We start from the raw sequence: 19,503 nt of genomic DNA, 5'->3' as shown, positions 1-19,503 counted from the left end.
GTTCTTATTTCAATTTCCAGGAGTGTAGTACAATCATAATAATTAGCTATACAACTTCGTCACAAAGTTACAATTTTGAGTACCGTGAACATCCATTGCGACGCATATGTTGACACTTTGAGGAAACAAGATGGTGATTGTTGATCGAAATTAGTAACGTGACTGATAAACATTTATGGTCTATTACTGGATTTACTGCCAAATAAAGCGAGCGAGGTGGCGCAGTGGTTATCACACTGGATTCGCATTCGGGAGGACAGCAATTCAATTCCGCGCCCGGACATCCTGATTAGGTTTTCCGTGATTTCCTTAAATCGCTTCAGGGAAATGCTGGGATGATTCCCCATCCTTCCCTAATCCGATGGGACCGATGACCTCGCTGTTTGGACCCCTTCCCCAAATCAACCAACAATCAAATAAGTTCTGGATCTCTGGAATATTTTACTGTGAACATATGAGAAAAAGTACCACCACAGCTGTATCTTGAGAATGTCTTTATCCTATCACACCATAGTTTTTGCGGCAAATTATCGCCATCTCTGGCCCCACCACTTACAAAGGAGTATTCCTTAGCGCATTTACTATGGGATCCTTGTCACTAGCAAACTTGGGCTAGCTTTCATCAGGAGTCTATACTCGACATCGTGTTGTCTCCAATGCCATGGCAGTGGCATACTCCTTTGGCAGTGATAGGGTTTGAGGATGGCGGTAATGTGCCGCCGAAGCTGGTCGTGTGATAGAATAAAGGCATTCTCGAGACACAGCTGTGGCGGTACTTTTTCTCATGTATATCACCAGCTGATGTCCCTAGTCCACGCAGTAAGATGTACATCCATAAATTTTATTGTGACTGTGTCGCAACTTGTTCATCTATCTTTGTACAACGATTCAGAATTGGGAATCAAATTCAAGATGAAGCGATATCAATGATAATATTCGGTGACAATATTTATTAACAATGACACTATTCGCTGACCATATTTGTTAACTAAGGAAGAGTTACAGGATTGGTGAACAGCATGAAAAGTCTATTTCTAATACCTGATATGAAAGAAAATCAGCTGCTGACCCTGGAATTTACATGGAAACGATCGACGGGGTGTGGAAGCTAGATGGCGATAGTGAGAATCTCCTCGTGAACTTTTGATAATCTGATGCTCTAGCCAACTTACTGTAGTTGCTTGGGGAGCCCTGGGAACTTTTGCAGTGTCACAGATAGCGTGAATAACAAGCCCACTGTACCATAGCAATTTTCCTAGACATATTAATGACCTGGGTTCAAGAGCGACGTCTTTAAAGAGCTCAAGAGATCTTGTATACTAATCCAAGATAATTGTTACAAACAATTTCGGCGCAGCTAATCGTGTGGTTTCATGCTACGGAGCAAATGATTGCTGAAGCAGGGGGAAGACATGTCAGAAGAAGAGGGGGTGACTTGCACGAGAGACGGGAGACGGTTACTGAACACGCGCACAGACTGAGAGAAGATGAAGGGTCTGGAGAAGTAGTCAACGAATGTAGGTCTGAGCAGCAAACGGCCATCCATCCAACCAACACAGAGACAAAACTCTGAATCATTTCATCTGCTATAGAAGAGAATGCCAGGTAGCAAACATATTGTGGTCTTGGTATTTTGATGTAGAGTAGGATGTGGTAATAGAAAACTGAAAAGCAGAATTTTCGATAGCAGAATTGAGAGGGATACTGTGACGGGACATCCTCCTCCAGCATTACTTTTCTTCGACAGTAGTTGTCGATGCCAGTACTATTCTTCAAATTTTAGACATATCAGTATTATCTCAACTCCTTTTCTAAAAACTTGCATATAATTTTATACACAATATGTTATATTTCAAGCTAAAATGTATGAAAAGTAATTACTTTATTCTTGATGTTACAATCAATAATTACTAGTTCTGAATGTACAGTTACAATTATCTTTTTTAGAAACATTTGAAATTATTTGGCACACTTAAAATTTATATTACTAATTACGCATTCTAGTACTGTTTACAATGTTTATTTCTGGTTTCATTTATGAAATACAAATGGAAATTAATAGAAATTCATTTGTCAAGAAAAACTGTAAACGCCTTGGAATATGGTTATTACCGCAGAGTGTGGTAGTAGTAAGAATATGTATTTTTGTATTCTGGGCGAAGAATGTAATTTCGGCTATGTTAATGTGAAAATTCAAACGACTGTGTGATATACTAAAATGTGACAAAATACGTTAACGTATCAACAAAAACTGTGCAACAACAATCTTCAATTTATTTAGATCAATTCAACCATGACGACTTAAAGTGTGAGAACTTCAGCTTCAAGAATCAAACCCCTAGACAAGAAGAACTGGAGCCAACTCTACACGAAAAGCTAAGTAGACTAGAAAGTTTATTGTAATCTTCGCTTCTCTCAAATTTTTCATAAAAGACTTTGCTTATTGTGGCCAACAACTGGAATTAGGAAGGAGGAGGGAGATTACAACACGCTACAAATTAAATCTTTCGGGAGGTGTTCATAAGTGTGACAAAACATAAATTATAAGTTGCTAAATTGACGCAGACTCCAGCTGTGTTAAATTAAACAAAGGCGGCCGTATAGCTGTGAGGGTAGGTCCTCAGTCGCCTTCGGTCGGTAATACAATTGCCCAAGAAAGGCAAAGGTCCCAGGTTCGAACCACGGTCCGCCAGCAGACAGTTTTAATTTGGCAGAAAGTTTAAAATCAACCCACCCTACGCTGCAGAGTGAAAATTCATTCTCTTATTTTGTAGTTCTGTTTCTATTCGTTTATTTCCTCTGCTGAAGTTAGTTTATTAATTTTGTTCCCTTACATGTTTCTTTCATATTTTTTATTGTTAGCGTCCGCCTCCGTAACGCAGCAGTAGCGTTACCGCCTACCACGCAAGGGGGCCCGGGTTCGATTTCCCGGCAGAGGACTGGGTGTTGTGTGTTTTTCACAATCATTTTCATCATCACCGACACGCAAGGCATCGAACTGCCCGTCAACTAAAAAGACTTGTAATACGGCGACCGAAACCGGAAGGGGATATCCCGGCCAATAAATGCCATACGATCATTTCATTTTTTTATTGTTAGCGAGCTTTTTTTGTAGATAATCTCCTTTAATTTTCCGATCAATCGTACAAGGCACAAATATAGGAATTGAGGTAGACATCTAGATTGAAGAGATTGAGAACTCAAGACAGTCTAGTAGACTCTCATTGTAAGTGTCTCACGGATTTGTGAAGGTAAAATGAACTATATAAAATCTGTGAGACATGAAGAAAGTGGTGGCGCAGTGGTAGCACACTGGACTCGCATTCGGGAGGACGACGGTTCAATCCCGTCTCCAGCCATCCTGATTTAGGTTTTCCGTGATTTCCCTAAATCGTTTCAGGCAAATGCCGGGATGGTTCCTTTGAAAGGGCACGGCCGATTTCCTTCCCAATCCTTCCCTAACCCGAGCTTGCGCTCCGTCTCTAATGACCTCGTTGTCGACGGGACGTTAAACACTAACCTAACCTAACATGAAGAAAGTCAAACAGCAGTCGGAAGATTTGCTAGTTTGGCGAGACTGGTAAGAACTATCACATGGGAAAGTTAATTCATAACGAATGCGGCATAGGAAATCTGTTGTAATGTTAATTGTAAATCTTTCACGTTGTTCTCGCTCGTGCCTACCATCACAGCGATTAATACTAAAATGAAACACGCACAAGTGCGTAGCCGCAAAGGGTGACGGTGTAAAATCAGGACGATAGGAGGAGTACTCGAAAATGAAACAGATAATCGTGTGGTATAAATGATAGCGATTGCATAACAACCAAGGTGGTAAATAGAATTCTTTCTTTAAATGCGAACATTATAGGTTAGGCTTTACCGTGACTGTTATTGACATTAAAATGAAACAACAAGTGTACTGTTACCAGTCACCGTTTTATTTATTTCCACGATGCATTTCAAAGGTTTAAACCTCCATCATCGGGTGGATTTACATTAGTTAGTATGACATCTGTGTGAGATTCCAGACGCCATATTTGTTTACAAATGTGACAGTATACATGTGATGTGTTACGACAGCGAAAGGAACCTGCGACCACTGGCGGCAGTACCACAAGTTCCCCCAAAACATCGTAACCCAACACACACACAAATGTCATACTAACTAATGTAAATCCACCCGATGATGGAGGCTCAGACCTTTGAAACGCGTCATGAAAATAAATAAAACGATGACTGGTAACAGTAAACTTGTTGTTTCATTTAAAGAATTCTTTCTACCGTTAATTTCCGAGAATGTAAGTTCCGAAAACGATGGAAACTTAAGACTTCCTCTGACATAAATGTAATAGAAAATCGTGACGGTAAAATCGGAGGAACTGATATAGAGGGTTCTGGACAGTCCTCTGATCTTAGTGGTAGTGTTCGGAATAGTTTTTCCAATACTGTTCTGTGACCTGATTAATAACTTCCTATTCAAATTAGACTGCCAAATCTATTCAAATCACAAGCGAAGCATGAAATTATGCAAGTAACTAAAGCAAACACCAATGATTGTGAATATAATTAATATTTCTTCATTTCATTTCTAAACGTTGGGGAAAGATATGTGTAATTTTTCTGTAAGCTGAATCGGCTGGCTGGCTGTGAGCGTACGAGGGCCGCTGGTGTAGAATCGAAAACGGGACGTAAAACTGTACTTTTACTAAAAGGCAGACTCACTGGTAGATATTTACTGAGCAAGAGACGCTCTTTGGGACAGCCACGACACCCCGGTGTCGGCCACAGTAGTAGGGACTAGGGCAAACTCGGCTAGTCGTAAACTGGCATTGTGAGCCGTAGTGAGAAGAGCACTTTCTAAAATGATAGGGATGTGCAAGGCGATGGGGGAACATAAGGCAGAGAGCGGTAGAAATCTGCTGGAGGCAAAGGGATCAGCAGTAACTGATGCACAAGCCTTATAAGCGAGCCCAGGATTGGCTCTCCAAAGTTAATTTTGTAGGAGGAGGAAACCTCGGGAGTGCCTACGTGCAGCCATTTTGATTGGCGGAAGGGTGAATCCAAACTTATAGCGGGAGAGAATTTCGGCTTGCTCCCTCTTAGACTGGAATGTGTATTACTGATTAATCATAGTAGTTCCTCTAAGGAGAGGGAGATAGACAGGATTTTTATTAATTCTTCATTGGACGTTATTTGAAAGGTCAAAGGTAATTGGCTGAAGAGAATCCGGTGCTGATAGAAGATGCAGGATTTTTAGAAATGTTCGTGAACACTTCGTCTTAGAGCTTCAGAGAGGCAGTACTTGGAGTACCAGTACCCGGTCAGTGCCTGGCCTTTCAGCAGACATTTTGGCTGATGGTTGTTTTGAGTATTTCAGAGCCAATCACAGAAGCCGGGGCCGAACATGTAGTTTTCAGCTACCACTTCAGCTATTCTCTGCATCTGATTTATTTATTTACTTGTCTTACAGCAGTTAAGACAAAAATGACAATACAATTAGTTAAAATTGAAATATTTATGGTTATAAACAAACATCTAACATATTTATACAGGCTACTGCTTCAGGTTTCCCTTCATAAGCTGTTCGAGGGCAATCTTATGTGATGTGGTTTACGATTTGGATTTCATCACGTTAGCAGAAAGGCGTCGATTTCTTGCCCCATTTGTACAGGAAATAGGCACATCTACTATGCTGGGTCCGTATTCTGTTCAGAGTTGTCTAGGTTTTACGTGGTAACTCAAAACCCGGAGGCTTTTGGATAATACATGGAATTTCGGTACTCTGCTTTGTGGCCCATTGTTGATGCCAGTCTGCATCTGAGTTTTAGAACGATGGTAAGCAGGAGCGGAATTTGTGGACGACGTGACAAGGCAAAGACGGAGGTTTTTGTTTTTTTGTTTCGAGTTAGTACGTTTCTTAGTCTCTTCTAATTCGTGCACTAAAGCTATCTGAAGGGAACATACGCTTAGGCAAGGGTAAAGTGTACTGGTGTTCAGATGTCCGTTTCTGGGCCTTTCCCTTAATTCTTTAATTAATTCAGCAATAACTGCCAGTTTACGGGGAGATATCAAGTTGTACGACATTATTAGCAGTTCCTACCTTGCTCCACGACCACGTCCCACGGTATCATCTTGCATGTTCAGTAATCCATTTCAGCCATTGTGCATCTAATAATTATTTCGGGAGCCAAGTCAATGCCTTTTAGAAATAAACTGTACCTTAATGTGACCTATACTTTCATTCGATGGTTTGGTGAGACATTTCCTCATTATTTCTATGCAAGCTATGTTACCCGTGTTTCATGTTTAATTGGGCCACCCTTGTTCAAGTGCAGGTGTTGAATAATATCCACCGCGTGACTTTGTCTTAATTTTCCACATGGTCGTATGGGGGAGCAATCTGTTCTCTGTATACATCACTGGGTTCAGACCTTGATAGCAGGGGTCAACAGCAGTCTCACAGTAGTAGAAACACGCTCCAGCACACACTATAAAGCCGTCGGCACACGGACAGTGCTGTCGAACGTTAACGTTGAGCGTGCCAAGTTCAACGTGCTGCTGAACGCTCAGGAACGATGCGACCTGTGCATACGGTACTTGGGCCCCAACATAACATGGTATACGCGATCGCAACGCACTCCAGCGGCAGTTGAGGGATATTTCTAGTTCGTAAATCACACTGATTACTCAACGGGAGTGCGTAAAATTCCCACGTTAGCTCTATTAAAACGCACATTTCCACCATCGTCCACGAAAAGGAAAGTGCTATGTCCAATCAATAAGTACACAGGCTTATAAAAGTTCCATTACAAACAGTGCGGTACAAATTTGGAATACTTCTCCGCATAATATAAACATTATTTCATCATTCCCACATTTTAGTAAACCCCAAGGTCAGTCTTACTTGATCACTGTTCCTGCCCAGTAGCAGAATCTTTGCAACATGTGAATTACGGAGCGTAAAAGAAAAAGGAGCAAAATATCTTTATAGAAGTAGCGCAAGCTGTCCTGTAGATTAAGCCAATCGAACAAAGTCACCCCTCAAAAAAAGTTGAACTTATATTCACATAACATCAAATATTATAGTATATATTAAACTAATAATAAAGTAGCACAACCTAATAAAAACACGAAAGTTAGGAAAAAAAATTGGAAGTATCAAAACGGGAACCATCGTCCGTCTACTAACGTAATACTGGGCAGTGACGCTACTCATTACGCTATTTTTCCGTTTTTCTCATTTTGTTCGTTTGCTGATCGTTGTGTTTGGTCGTTGCGGACGTCACATAACATCCGTTCGTGTTCGTTGTTGATCCTTTCACTCAGTTTTTTTATTACAGAAGCCACCCAGCTCTGTGACCAAACACGCTGAGCTACCGTGCCGGCGGTTGAAATCAACATCACGTCTTCTGCATATAATCACATTATGTTACCCCTTGCTGAAAACCGTAATCGTAGATATGTTACTAATTGAAATTTAAGTATAAAAAATTGTACCAAGAACAAGACGTTTGGTTGGATATTCTGTGTGTCGCTGTCTTCAAATAGCCTACTCTCATAATACGCAAGTTACAATAATTCTTTTGCCACGAATATGATGTTTCTCATTATTTTATTGGAACGAATCACACAGTTAACAACGGGTTTACCAATGATTCTCAATTTGGTGGTGCTCAGAAACGGCATATATACATATAGGCTTGAAATGAATGCCAATATGGCGCCTCACAACTCTCTACTGAAGGAGACGGCGTGCGTGTGACGCAGGTGGCGGTGTGCCATCTCATTGGTCAACGCTCAGACGCACGCTCACAAGGGAACCTACCCATCGCACCCCCCTCGTATTTAGTTATAAACTGGCACAGTGGATAGGCCTTGAAAAACTGAACACGGATCGATCGAGAAAACAGGAAGAAGTTGTGTGGAACTACGAAAAAAATAAGCAAAATATACAAACTGAGTAGTCCATGAGCAAGATAGGCAACATCAAGGAGAAAGTGAGCTCAGGAGCGCCGTGCTCCAGTGGTTAGCGTGAGCAACTGCGGAACGAGAGGTTCTTGGTTCAAATCTTCCGTCGAGTGAATAGTTTATTTTCGAAAGTTATGATCTGTCCATTCGTTCATTGACGTCTTTATTCACTGTAATAAGTTTAGTGTCTGTGTGCGACCGCACCGCAAAACCGTGCGATTAGTAGACGAAAGGACGTGCCTCTCCAATGGGAACCGAAAACATTTGATCGCAAGGTGATAGGTCAACCGATTCCTCCACAGGAAAACACGTCTATACGACACTGGTGGCGGCATGTGCGTCACATGACAGGAATATGTTGTCGACCCACCTAACTTGTACACTTGGCGAATGGGTAAAAAGATGAAACTTCCTGGCAGATTAAAACTGTGTGCCCGACCGAGACTCGAACTCGGGACCTTTGCCTTTCGCGGGCAAGTGCTCTACCAACTGAGCTACCGAAGCACGACTCACGCCCACTCCTCACAGCTGTACTTCTGCCAGTACCTCGTCTCCTACCTTCCAAACTCCTTTCTTTCAGGAGTGCTAGTTCTGCTAGGTTCGCAGGATAGCTTCTGTAAAGTTTGGAAGGTAGGAGACGAGGTACTGGCAGAAGTAAAGCTGTGAGTACCGGGCGTGAGTCGTGCTTCGGTAGCTCAGTTGGTAGAGCACTTGCCCGCGAAAGGCAAAGGTCCCGAGTTCGAGTCTCGGTCGGGCACACAGTCTTAATCTGCCAGGAAGTTTCATATCAGCGCACACTCCGCTGCAGAGTGAAAATCTCATTCGGGTAAAAAGATTCTTCTACCTTGCCCGATTTAGGGTTTCTTGTGAATGTGGTAATCACTCCCAAAAAGGTGATCAAAACATAAGAGTTTGTCACATAAACTGCAACAAATGAATGCAACAGTTTCACAGTCGCAGTTTTCTCTGTGCTCTGTCAAAACATATGTTTTTAACGTTTTCAAATTTTTCCGTGTGTAAACCGTCAAATCCTGCATATGTCCAAGCAAATCTGAACATGTCCTGGAATTTTGGAGAGCGAAGTTGATTATATAAAAAACTAGACTTGAACCTAGGACCTCTCGTTCCGCAGCTGCTCACGCTAACCACGGGACCACGGCGCTCCTGAGTTCATACTACCGTTGATGTTGCCTATATTCCGCATGGACTACTCAGTTTGTATATTTTGCTTATTTTTTTCATACTTCCACACAACTTCTTCCTGTTTTCTCGATTGATCTGTGTTCAGTTTTTCAAGGCCTATCCACTGTGCCAACTTATAACTAAATCTGAGGGGGGTGCGATGGGGAGGTTCCCTTGTCAGAATATCTGACATGCCAAATATTGCTCTTCACGTTGGGAAAGACTCCAGAGAGTACTATTCCACGCTATGACGTCAGGAACTCGGCACGCTCAACACTCAACGTTCGGATGCACGGTCCGTGTGCCGACGGCTTAAGGTGGATTCGGGAAACTCGATGAAGAACATATGAGTGTTTAGTAGTATATTTGGGGCAGAGAGGGAAGCACGTGTACCTGGTGGTGGAAGAGCATGGTGTAGTGCCGCAGCTGGCACTCCCAGTAGGCGTCGGTGGCGAAGGGTATCCGCTCGCAGCCCGGGATGGGCACGTCGTGCAGACGCGACCCGTAGCGGCGCATGGCCGGCGTCCTGGAGAAGCGCACCGCCAGCTGCGCGCCCTCCACGATGGCGCGCACGTCGCGCGGGTCCGCGAAGTAGTTGGGGTAGAAGAGCGGCGCGTCGTACGGGTTGCGGGACCGCAGGCGCACCAGGCCGCGGCTGTGCGGGTGCAGCCCTGTGGAACAGTCTGGCGTCAGGCACTCAGCGAGCTATAAAGCTTTCTGGACTAGACAGCTCTAAAGGGATATAGATGAAGTTTTTTCATCTGTAAAAAAAAACAATGTTAAGTATTTAATTTTGCGTATGTTCACAGATATATGTGTGCAGCCATGGCACACACTGTAATTCGCGAGCCGTAGTACCGTACCACACCACCCGCCAGGGTAGCCGAGAGCGCTAACGCGCTGCTTCCTGGACTCGGGAAGGCGCGCCGGCCCCGGATCGAACCCGCCCGGCGGATTAACGACGTGGATGTGGTTTTTAGGCGGTTTTCCACATCCTAATAGGTGAATACTTTGCTGGTCGCCACGTCCCGCCTCAGTTACACGACTCGCAGACATTTGCAACACATTCACACTCTTTCCCGATTTGCACTAGACGCAGACAGCTGGGGTACACTACTTCGGTCCCGGGGGTATGGGGTGGCGGCAGGAAGGGCATCCAGCCACCCCTTAAAAATTAACCGTGCCAATTCCGTACTTAGCCCTGCTGACCCTGCGCACAATGAGGGTTAAAGGCAGTAGCAAAAGAAGAAGAAAAGTACCTTACCACACCGGCAGAGGGGCCATAACTAAATGGCGCAGAGCATCGATAACATGGGGTATCATTTCCGACAGCAGCAGAAATGTTGCAGCTGCGTCGGGCCAAGCCATTTCGTTTTGAACCCTCTAGTGGTGTGGTACTGTACTGTGGTACAGGCATTACAATGTGTGCCACGGCTGCAGACATGTAACTGCAGGCAAAGGAAATATTACTAGCCTCATAAAAATTATTCTACGTTCAGTCAAAACTGGCATGCCTAGTTAGAGTGTAGCAGCCAAAGGGTCCAATCGTTCCGGATGCATTTTTGTAACAGGCGGAAAAAGCGAGAAAGGGCAAAATAAAAAGGAAAGGGGAAGGGCAAAGTAGGAGGGCGAAGGAGAAGAAGAAGAACACATCTGTTCATTAAAAGTGCAACAACAGGATGGATAACAGATAACGAAAATTTATTAGTGCGGGTACTTACAATATCGTCGAGCATACGAGGGGACTTCACTAACAAGGGAACCTCCCCATCGCATCCCCCTCAGATTTAGTTATAAGTTGGCACAGTGGATAGGCCTTGATAAACTGAACACAGATCAATCGGGAAAACGGGAAGAAGTTGTGTGGAACTATGAAAAAAACAAGCAAAATATACAAACTGAGTAATCCATGCCAAGATAAACAACATCAAGGATAGTGCGTGCTTAGGAGCGCCGTGGTCCCGTGGTTAGCGTGAGCACCTGCGGAACGAGAGATCCTTGGTTCAAGTCCTCCCTCGAGTGAAAAGTTTACTTTCTTTATTTTCGCAAAGTTATGATCTGCCCGTTCGCTCATTGACGTCTATGTTCACTGTAATAAGTTTAGTGTCTGTGTTTTACGACCGCACCGCAAAACCGTGCGATTAGTGGACGAAAGGACGTGCCTATCCAATGGGAACCGAAAACATTTGATCGCAAGGTCATAGGTCAACCGATTCCTCCACAGGAAGACACGTCTGATTATTCTATACGACACTGGTGACTGCATGTGCGTCACATGACAGGAATATGTTGTCGACCCACCTAAATTGTACACTTGGCGAATGGGTAAAACGATTCTTCTACCTTGCCCGATTTAGGTTTTCTTGTGGATGTGATAATCACTCCCAAAAAAGTGACGAAAACATAAGAGTTTGTCACATAAACTGCAACAAATGAATGCAACAGTTTCACAGTCGGACAATTTTCCCTGTGCTCTGTCAAAACATATGTTTTTAATGTTTTCAAATTTTTCCGTGTGTAGACCGTCAAATCCTGCATATGTCCAACCAAATCTGAACATGTCCTGGAACTTTGGAGCGAAGTTCATTATTTGTGAGTACCTGAACTTTGATAATTGACACACGATCACGTAAATAATACTGCTCTGTCTACCTGTGCAACTTCGCAAAATAATTGTTTGAAAATAAAAAATTAAATTTTCCACTAGAGGGAAGACTTGAACCAAGGACCTCTCGTTCCGCAGCTGCTCACGCTAACCACAGGACCACGGCGCTCCTGTGATCCTATTACCCTTGATGTCGCCTATTTTGCACATGGACTACTCAGTTTGTATATTTTGCTTATTTTTTTCATAGTTCCACACAACTTCTTCCTGTTTTCTCTATTGATCTGTGTTCAGTTTTTCGAGGCCTATCCACTGTGCCAACTTATAACCAAATCTGAGGGGGGTGCGATGGGGAAGTTCCCTTGTAAGTAAATTACGTATTATTATGTCAAGCCAAATAATTTGAACTGAAGACCAAGAATTTATTGAATACTTCGCCACACTTCAAAGTGACGCAGAACCATGAAATTATATTCCAACATAATAACCAAGTTTCTGTAAACGACGATCGAAACGTTCTATCAGGCCAGCCAGAGTGGCCGAGCAGTTCTAGGTGCTACATTCCGGAACCGCGTGACCGCTACGGTTGCAGGTTCGAATCCTGCCTCGGGCATGGATGTGTGTGATGTCCTTAGGTTAGTTAGGTTTAAGTAGTTCTAAGTCTAGGGGACTGATGACCTCAGATGTTAAGTCCCATAGGGCTTAGAGCCATTTGAACCAATTTTCGTTCTATCAGTGTGGCATTCCTCACAACAGAAATCCGCTCCTTGACCACGAAGCCATTCGATGATGACGATGATGATGATAATAATGATTTTGGTTTGCAGAATACTCGATGGCGTGGTTACCAATGCCCACACAAATTCCCAATCTTTTCGTTCTCCAGTTTTGCCATTTTTCCGAATGATGATGAAATGTTGAGGACAACACAAACACCCAGTCCGGTAATCTGAGCCGGAACGCCGTGATCCACCCACGCGCAGCAACGCTAAACACTAGACCACGAGCTGCCGACGAAGCCATTCGAGAACCGCTGTGTGAACGTTCTCATAGCTTCGCCCCCCTCCACCCCCCCCCCCCCCCAGATGTTTTTCATCTTGCCGAAAATAAGATAATCTCGCCTGTGGTAGATATTGATGGCCTTCGTTGTTGATCAACATCACCCACTACTGTGCGGCCTTGAGTACAGTGTTGATTCCTTCTCAGTACAGCTGTACACGACATTGCACTTGGCCCTTATAACGCCATAATTTCATGGTGACTGTGCGTGTAATTTAGATGTATTATCGACAAGAGTCATACTGTCCACGCTGTTATGCAGTTGTTCTCCGCACAGAAACAGATCTGTGTTTGTAGTAAACCCGGAACGTGTGCTCTGTTCTGTCAATGCATCACTTTTGTTGTGAAATTATCTTAGCATGCGACGGCATGTGCAGCTTACTTACTGAAGTTCTTATGAAGTAGGGAGAACATTTACTTAAATTTTTAGATGATTTTTTGTTGTACACTGCGGCGTATTTAGTGCACAGAGGTAGTACACACATCTCTAACATGACTGGCCATCGAGTCAAACTGAATTTAGATGACAGATACGGGAGCGCCATTGCATGTTACCGAAGTTCGTCAGTCGTAGTGCGTGGCGACCGGTGCTGTGCCAGTCTCTCAGCAACCCATGGCCAGATGTTTTCAATGAATGAAACATCTGGAAAAAGCCAGGCCAACAGTCGAACACCCTCTCTACGTCAGGAAAGCGAAATACAGAAATAACAGCAGAATTATGACTAATGCTTGTAAATAAAAAAATAGAGGAACACGAAAGTAAATGGAAAGAGCTCATTAATAGGATCGAGGATGACAGACTACCAACAATACTACACAAGCACAAATCAACAGTACGATGAAGAATAAAGAGAACAAAAACTAGATAGGAAGACTTATACTAAACCATATACGTAGGCATAATAAATAAGGCAAATGCCTGCAAAAGATGATGATATTGATGATAAGGATTCGTTTCATACGATTTATGTAACGTGCCACACCTTTCATGACTGCGACGTATCACCCTTCACATCTTTATTTGTATTGTCAAGCATCCTTTATTATCGACTAGCCTTTTTCCCATAGCTTCACTAGTATACGTGTTCGACACATATAGTGCACACATTTCCTGCTCCTCCCTCTATCTGTCCACTTCTTACTCCTTCTGTCTCTCTGTCCACCCCATCCTCCCATCTCTATCCGTCCATCTCCTCCTCTCCATTCTCTCTTTCTCTCCATCTGCTCCCCCCTCTCTTTGTCCCTCTATCTTTCTCCCCCTTCCCAGTGTCCATATCTTTGTCCCCCCTTCCATTATCCATCTCCACCCCCTTCCTCTCTCCAGTCAGCTGTGGCTATTCACACCTGTAGCCCTTGCAAGGCATGTCCATACTAACCACACAACACTGCTGTCCTACAAAGCAGCCTACATGTCAGGGATAGAAAAACTCATTTTACCTGTATCTCTTTTCCTATGGGAGCCAGCAGGTTCTAATTCCCACAGTGCTTATTCTCTTAATAAATTGTTTGTGTACCAAATTTCGTTGAACTCGATCTGGTGGATTAGAAGGAGACACTGGGCACACACACACACACACACACACACACACACACACAATAAATATATATATATATATATATATATATATATATATATATATATATATATATCCTGTTTCATATATGAAATTATTAGGCGCTCACTTGAGAAATTACATTTCTGGTGACATTTAATTTTCAGTTGGCTTAAAATAATTGAAAATATGCAGAGAAGGATGTAATCTGTCTCCTCCTGACATAAGTTAAAATCAGTGGAAGCAAAGATAAGTGCACACACGTTTTTGCAACAGATCAGTTCAATAAATGATGAATCTGGAAACAAATTGGTGTGGAAAACATTAACCATTTTCTCAAAGTGGAAATGCCAGATGTTATGAGTGACAAATGTCACATTTGGGGAGAGAAACATAAAACAGTATATTTGGTTTTGTACATGGCTGCGCAAAAAGTTAAGAGGAGATCCTGATACCACAAAACTATGCTGTTCACCTCTTTACTGCAGAAAATGAGACAAATAAAAAACCAAAGAATTTATTAAGAACATTCTAGGTGCCATAACAGGGAACTGACTGTTTCTAAGGACCAATAAGAAAGTTTTTGTTTGTTTGGTTGGTTAATTTGGAGACTAAATGCACTAAACTGTGTGGTTATCAGTCCATTTAGTTACTGTTTCAGGTGCCATTGACACTAAGGCACTACGTTGAGTTTGCGATACCATCAGTGCAGAAATATGGCAGTTATGCATTCCAGATTCATCATTTATTGAACTGATCTTTTGCAAAAATGTCTGTGCACTTCTGTTTGCTTCCTTTGATTTTGACTTCTGTCAGGAGCATTACATCTTCCTCTGTATATTTTCAATTATTTTAAGCCAACTGAAAATTAAATAGCACCAGAAATATAATTTCTCAAGTGAGAACCTAATCGTCTAATATGTAAAACAGGATATATATATATAATGTGTGTGTGTGTGTGTGTGTGTGTGTGTGTGTCCTTCTAATCCACCAGATCGAACTTTTCTCTGTTTTTTGAAACCCAGATAATGTCCTTCCATTACAAAGATGTATTATTGGTGTAAACAGAAGCTTACACACGCTCTCCCCACCACAGACACTGTGCATGAAGTAAAAGAGGAGATCTTGCGTGTGGTACCTGGGAGTCCAACCGGAAGAAATACTTGGCTCAAAGACCATGCGTCATGTATTATTGGATGTTTGAAGTATTTTTTCCATAATTTGGGACTTGGAATAAGTGTAGGGACATGGAGAAACGAACTACCAAGAACATAGAAGCACTGAAAACGCGTTTTGTGATAACAGGTCACTTAGAACGTTTGGATTTTCCACTCCTCAATTATTTTACGTGTAAGAGAGCGTATCCAACAAACAACGAGAATAAATGATGACTAACTGAAACCCTCAGCTGCCGACAGGTGTTGTTGATATACCTCGATGTGGACAGCTGAAAATTTGTGCCCCGACCGGGACTCGAACCCGGGATCTCCTGCTTACATGGCAGACGCTCTATCCATCTGAGCCACCGAGGACACAGCTGAATAGCGCGACTGCACACATTTTCAGCTGTCCACATCGAGGTATATCAACAACACCTGTCTGCAGCTGAGGGTTTCAGTTAGTCATCATTTATTCCAGGGGAAAGCTGCACGGTCATCAACAATATTCTGTTCTTTCGAGAACAGTTACTGTCTTCATATATATAGTTAAAGGCTACCCAGCCATTGACCTTCCTCTGTGCGAACGCGCACAGGTTGCCCAAACTCTTACGGGAATCGCCAAAGCGTGCGCGAGTAATGAGTGAATGGGCAAATGTCTATAAGGTACATTACATATGCAGAATTGTGGACAGTTGGGAATGTGAGTCTCACGGGAAGCGTGCAAGGGATAAGTCCCTGCAGTCGCGCTATTCAGCTGTGTCCTCGGTGGCTCAGATGGACCAGTGCACATCGCGCGGTGACCGGCGGTAGCGCGGACCGGTGTTTACGTCGCGAGCAGTGGTGAGGTGGAGAGCTGAGCAGCGTGTGCGAGCGCTGTTAACGTTTGTTTCTGTGTAACTGTTGTAAGTAAGATGTCGACAATTAACAGAGCGAACAGCGTTCAGTGTGTTTTCGATCGCGCTGCCTTGTGACCGACGGCTTTTGCAATTCATGAGTGGATCTTTGAGGATCTGAAATTGCCTGAAGATATAGTCGACACGTTCCAGTTGGACTGTGCAGTACTCGTTATTTATCAAATTTATTTCGAGTGACACTTATGAGAAATTCGTTGAGCAGCATGCTGGTGTGAGACCATTTCGTCATACTGATGGCAGTATTAGTAATGTCCAAATCGTGCCTTCGGGATACGGAGTGAGAACCGTCAAAGTATTTAATGTGCCACCTGAGTGTCCTAATGATCTGATTGCACGTTCTCTCTCACTGTAAGGCGCTGTTTTGTCAATTACAAATGAAAAATGGTCGAGTGCATATCGCTACCAAGTTAACAGCGGGGTGCGAAGTGTACGTGTAGACTTAAAAAAGCATATACCTTCGTATGTTGCCATTGGCGGCTGTCGTGCACAGGTAGCTTACATTGGACAACCCCCTACCTGTTCGATCTGCCATTCCACAGAACATCTGCTGATGAACTGTACACGTCGACGTCCATTTCAACTTCCACGGGAACGTCCTGCAGACGGTAGTGAAAAGCTTGTTCCGCTATTGAGTGAGGTAGTCGCGGGGACTGTACCACCACCCCGGCAGCCGGAACGTGTTAGCGAGGCGGAGATGCCAGTTCAGGTGGAATGCAGTGCCAAAGACATTCGTGGTAGGGCGGACGTCGATTCGGCACCGTCATCCTCACCGGGGCAGTTACCGCTGGATAGCAGCGATGCGCCAGCCACCTCTGAAACTAAGCCGTGTGAGATACAGGAGCGGGTGCAGATCAGTTTGCCTGAACCACCCCTATCGGTAGAGACTGCAGCAGAAGCGAAGAGAGACCGCCGAAGGAGAAGCAAAGGGAATAGTAGCAAAGAGGAAAAGTCGGATGATTTGAGACCCGTACACGTGTCAGGAAGTGGCAGCGAAACTGAACCCCAATCTTCTTGCTCCGTGCGCTGCGAGGACACCGTGAGGCAAGAACGCATTCGTGAACAAACGAAACACCTGAAGGCACTACTGAGCGCTGAGAGGGAACAGAGCACCGTAACGGCTAAGAGGAAGAGCGAGCAGAGCAGCGAGCAGCTGCAGCAGCGCTCCCGCAGGAACTCGATGACGTCATTCGCAGCCCCGCGTGGTGGCCAGGCGGACGCGACCACGTTGACAGACTCAGCCGGCGGTGGCGGGCAGGGCGGCGCGCGCACCGCGAAGTGCCCCGACAGCAATGAGCCGTGGAGGCAGCAGAAGGAGGAGACGCAGCAGTAGCTGCTCTCGCGCATGACCATCGCGCTGCGACATTTCCACTCCCTGACCCGTTATTGGTTTTGACATTTCGTTTCGTACTCCAGACGTTCCCAACGTGTTTGGTTCAAAGCCGTCGAGAAGGACGATCCAACAATCAGAGCTCATTGTCCTCTGAACCATCATGTGCGATAGCCAAACCTACAACGTTACCACACTTTACGCGCGGTGAAACTCCGTTCGCTAACTGATTTCTTGTATGGTACCAGCGTTGACATTGCCCTCCTACAGGAGGTAGTCACAGTCTTAGAAGTGCCCACTTACGTTCTCATTGATAACATCAATCTCCAGACTGCTGTAGGCACTGCCATACTTCTGCGCGACGTTATACCATTTACGGATGTGCAGCGGCTGCCTAGTGGTCGTGGCATTTCTCTTCGAGTGAATGGTGTGCAGATTGTTAACGTGTACGTCCCCTCAGGTAGCACTCATTAAGAGGGATCGTTCAAAATTTTATAAAAACGAGGTTCCCATTCTTCTTAGCGCTTATCGTGCACATCTCATCCTCGGTGGTGACTTCAATTGTGTGCTTAACGACAGAGACCAAACTCCTAACACGAACAGATGTATCGAACTTGAACATTTAATTCATGGCATGCGTCTTCACGATACATGGCAACAACTGCACGGTGAACGGGTAGCGTACACCTTCGTAACCAGCCATTCTGCCAGTCGGCTGGATAGGATCTATGTGTCCGATGCCATCCAGCGACACACTGTGAACTGTGACATAGCTCCTGTCAACATCTCCGACCATTGTGCATATCAGTGTTACCTTAACCTACAACGCCAGCAAATATACCGCGGGAAAGGCTACTGGAAATTGAATGTCAGCCTTTTGCAGGATGCCCAACTTGAAGAGGAGGTGAACATAACGTGGCAACAGCTCCAGCGGCAACGAAGTCGTTACGATAGCGCTCTCCAGTGGTGGATTCAGTGTGCTAAGCCTAAATTACGCCTCACCCTCATGAGCTACGCCCGACAAAAAAGCTTGTGGCAGAAACAGACTATTGAGTTTTATTATCGCTGTTTGAGAGAACTGTACAGTCGCACTAACAATCCTTCTCGCGATATCGACGTAAAGATCAAACGATATAAAGCGAAAATCACGGCGATACAACGCCAACGAATGCAAGGCCTCATCGTGCGAGCCCACCCCAAGGACGTTGCCGCCGAAGAACGGGCCTCTCTGTACCACATCCTGAGAACGACGAAACGGTGTAAAGCCATGTTGATTGAAGCCGTCGTTGATGACGCTGAGAATGCCATCACGAAGCAACGTGACATCATCTCGCACGTCTACGACTATTATAGTCAACTTTACAAGAAGCAATTCGTTGATGAACACTCGTGCAACGATTTTCTTAGGACCTTGAGCTGTCGCTTGTCACAACAGGATAATGCAAATCTGGAATCTCTTTTCACAGAGGACGAAATCCGACTGGCGGTCCACAGTGCAAAGAAAGGGAAGTCCCCTAGACCCGACGGTCTCAGCGCTGAGTTTTACCAGCGTTACTGGAACCTCCTCGGTCCGACATTCCTCGAGATAGCGAATGAACTCTGGCACCTGGAAGTTATACCCAAGGCATTTACGGAAGGTATCATTCTGCCCTTACCGAAAAAAGGGAACAGCAGGAAGGTCGAAAACATGCGACCCATCACACTCCTGAATGCCGATTTCAAAATCATCACC

The 19,503-nt window shown here is 44.2% G+C and overlaps 1 protein-coding gene and 1 non-coding gene across 2 annotated transcripts in view; both read right to left on the bottom strand.

Annotated features, from left to right (window-relative positions):
- Positions 1 to 9,507: 9,507 nt before the first annotated feature.
- The window catches only part of LOC124545931 (glucose dehydrogenase [FAD, quinone]-like), a 522,628-nt gene continuing 512,632 nt past the window's right edge, over positions 9,508 to 19,503 (bottom strand). Inside the window, exon 9 of the mRNA XM_047124891.1 lies at positions 9,508 to 9,824. Coding sequence (XP_046980847.1) covers positions 9,508 to 9,824 — 317 coding nt within the window. The remainder of the gene's footprint in view (positions 9,825 to 19,503) is intronic.
- On the bottom strand, positions 15,829 to 15,902 carry Trnat-ugu. Its single transcript has one exon. It is a non-coding gene; the product is annotated as a tRNA-Thr (tRNA).

The sequence above is a fragment of the Schistocerca americana genome, chromosome 8, assembly GCF_021461395.2.
Source record: "Schistocerca americana isolate TAMUIC-IGC-003095 chromosome 8, iqSchAmer2.1, whole genome shotgun sequence".
In the NCBI taxonomy this organism is placed as follows: Eukaryota; Metazoa; Arthropoda; class Insecta; order Orthoptera; family Acrididae; genus Schistocerca; species Schistocerca americana.
Note: the sequence above shows the minus strand (reverse complement) of the source record. Positions and strands in the feature narration are given on the sequence as shown.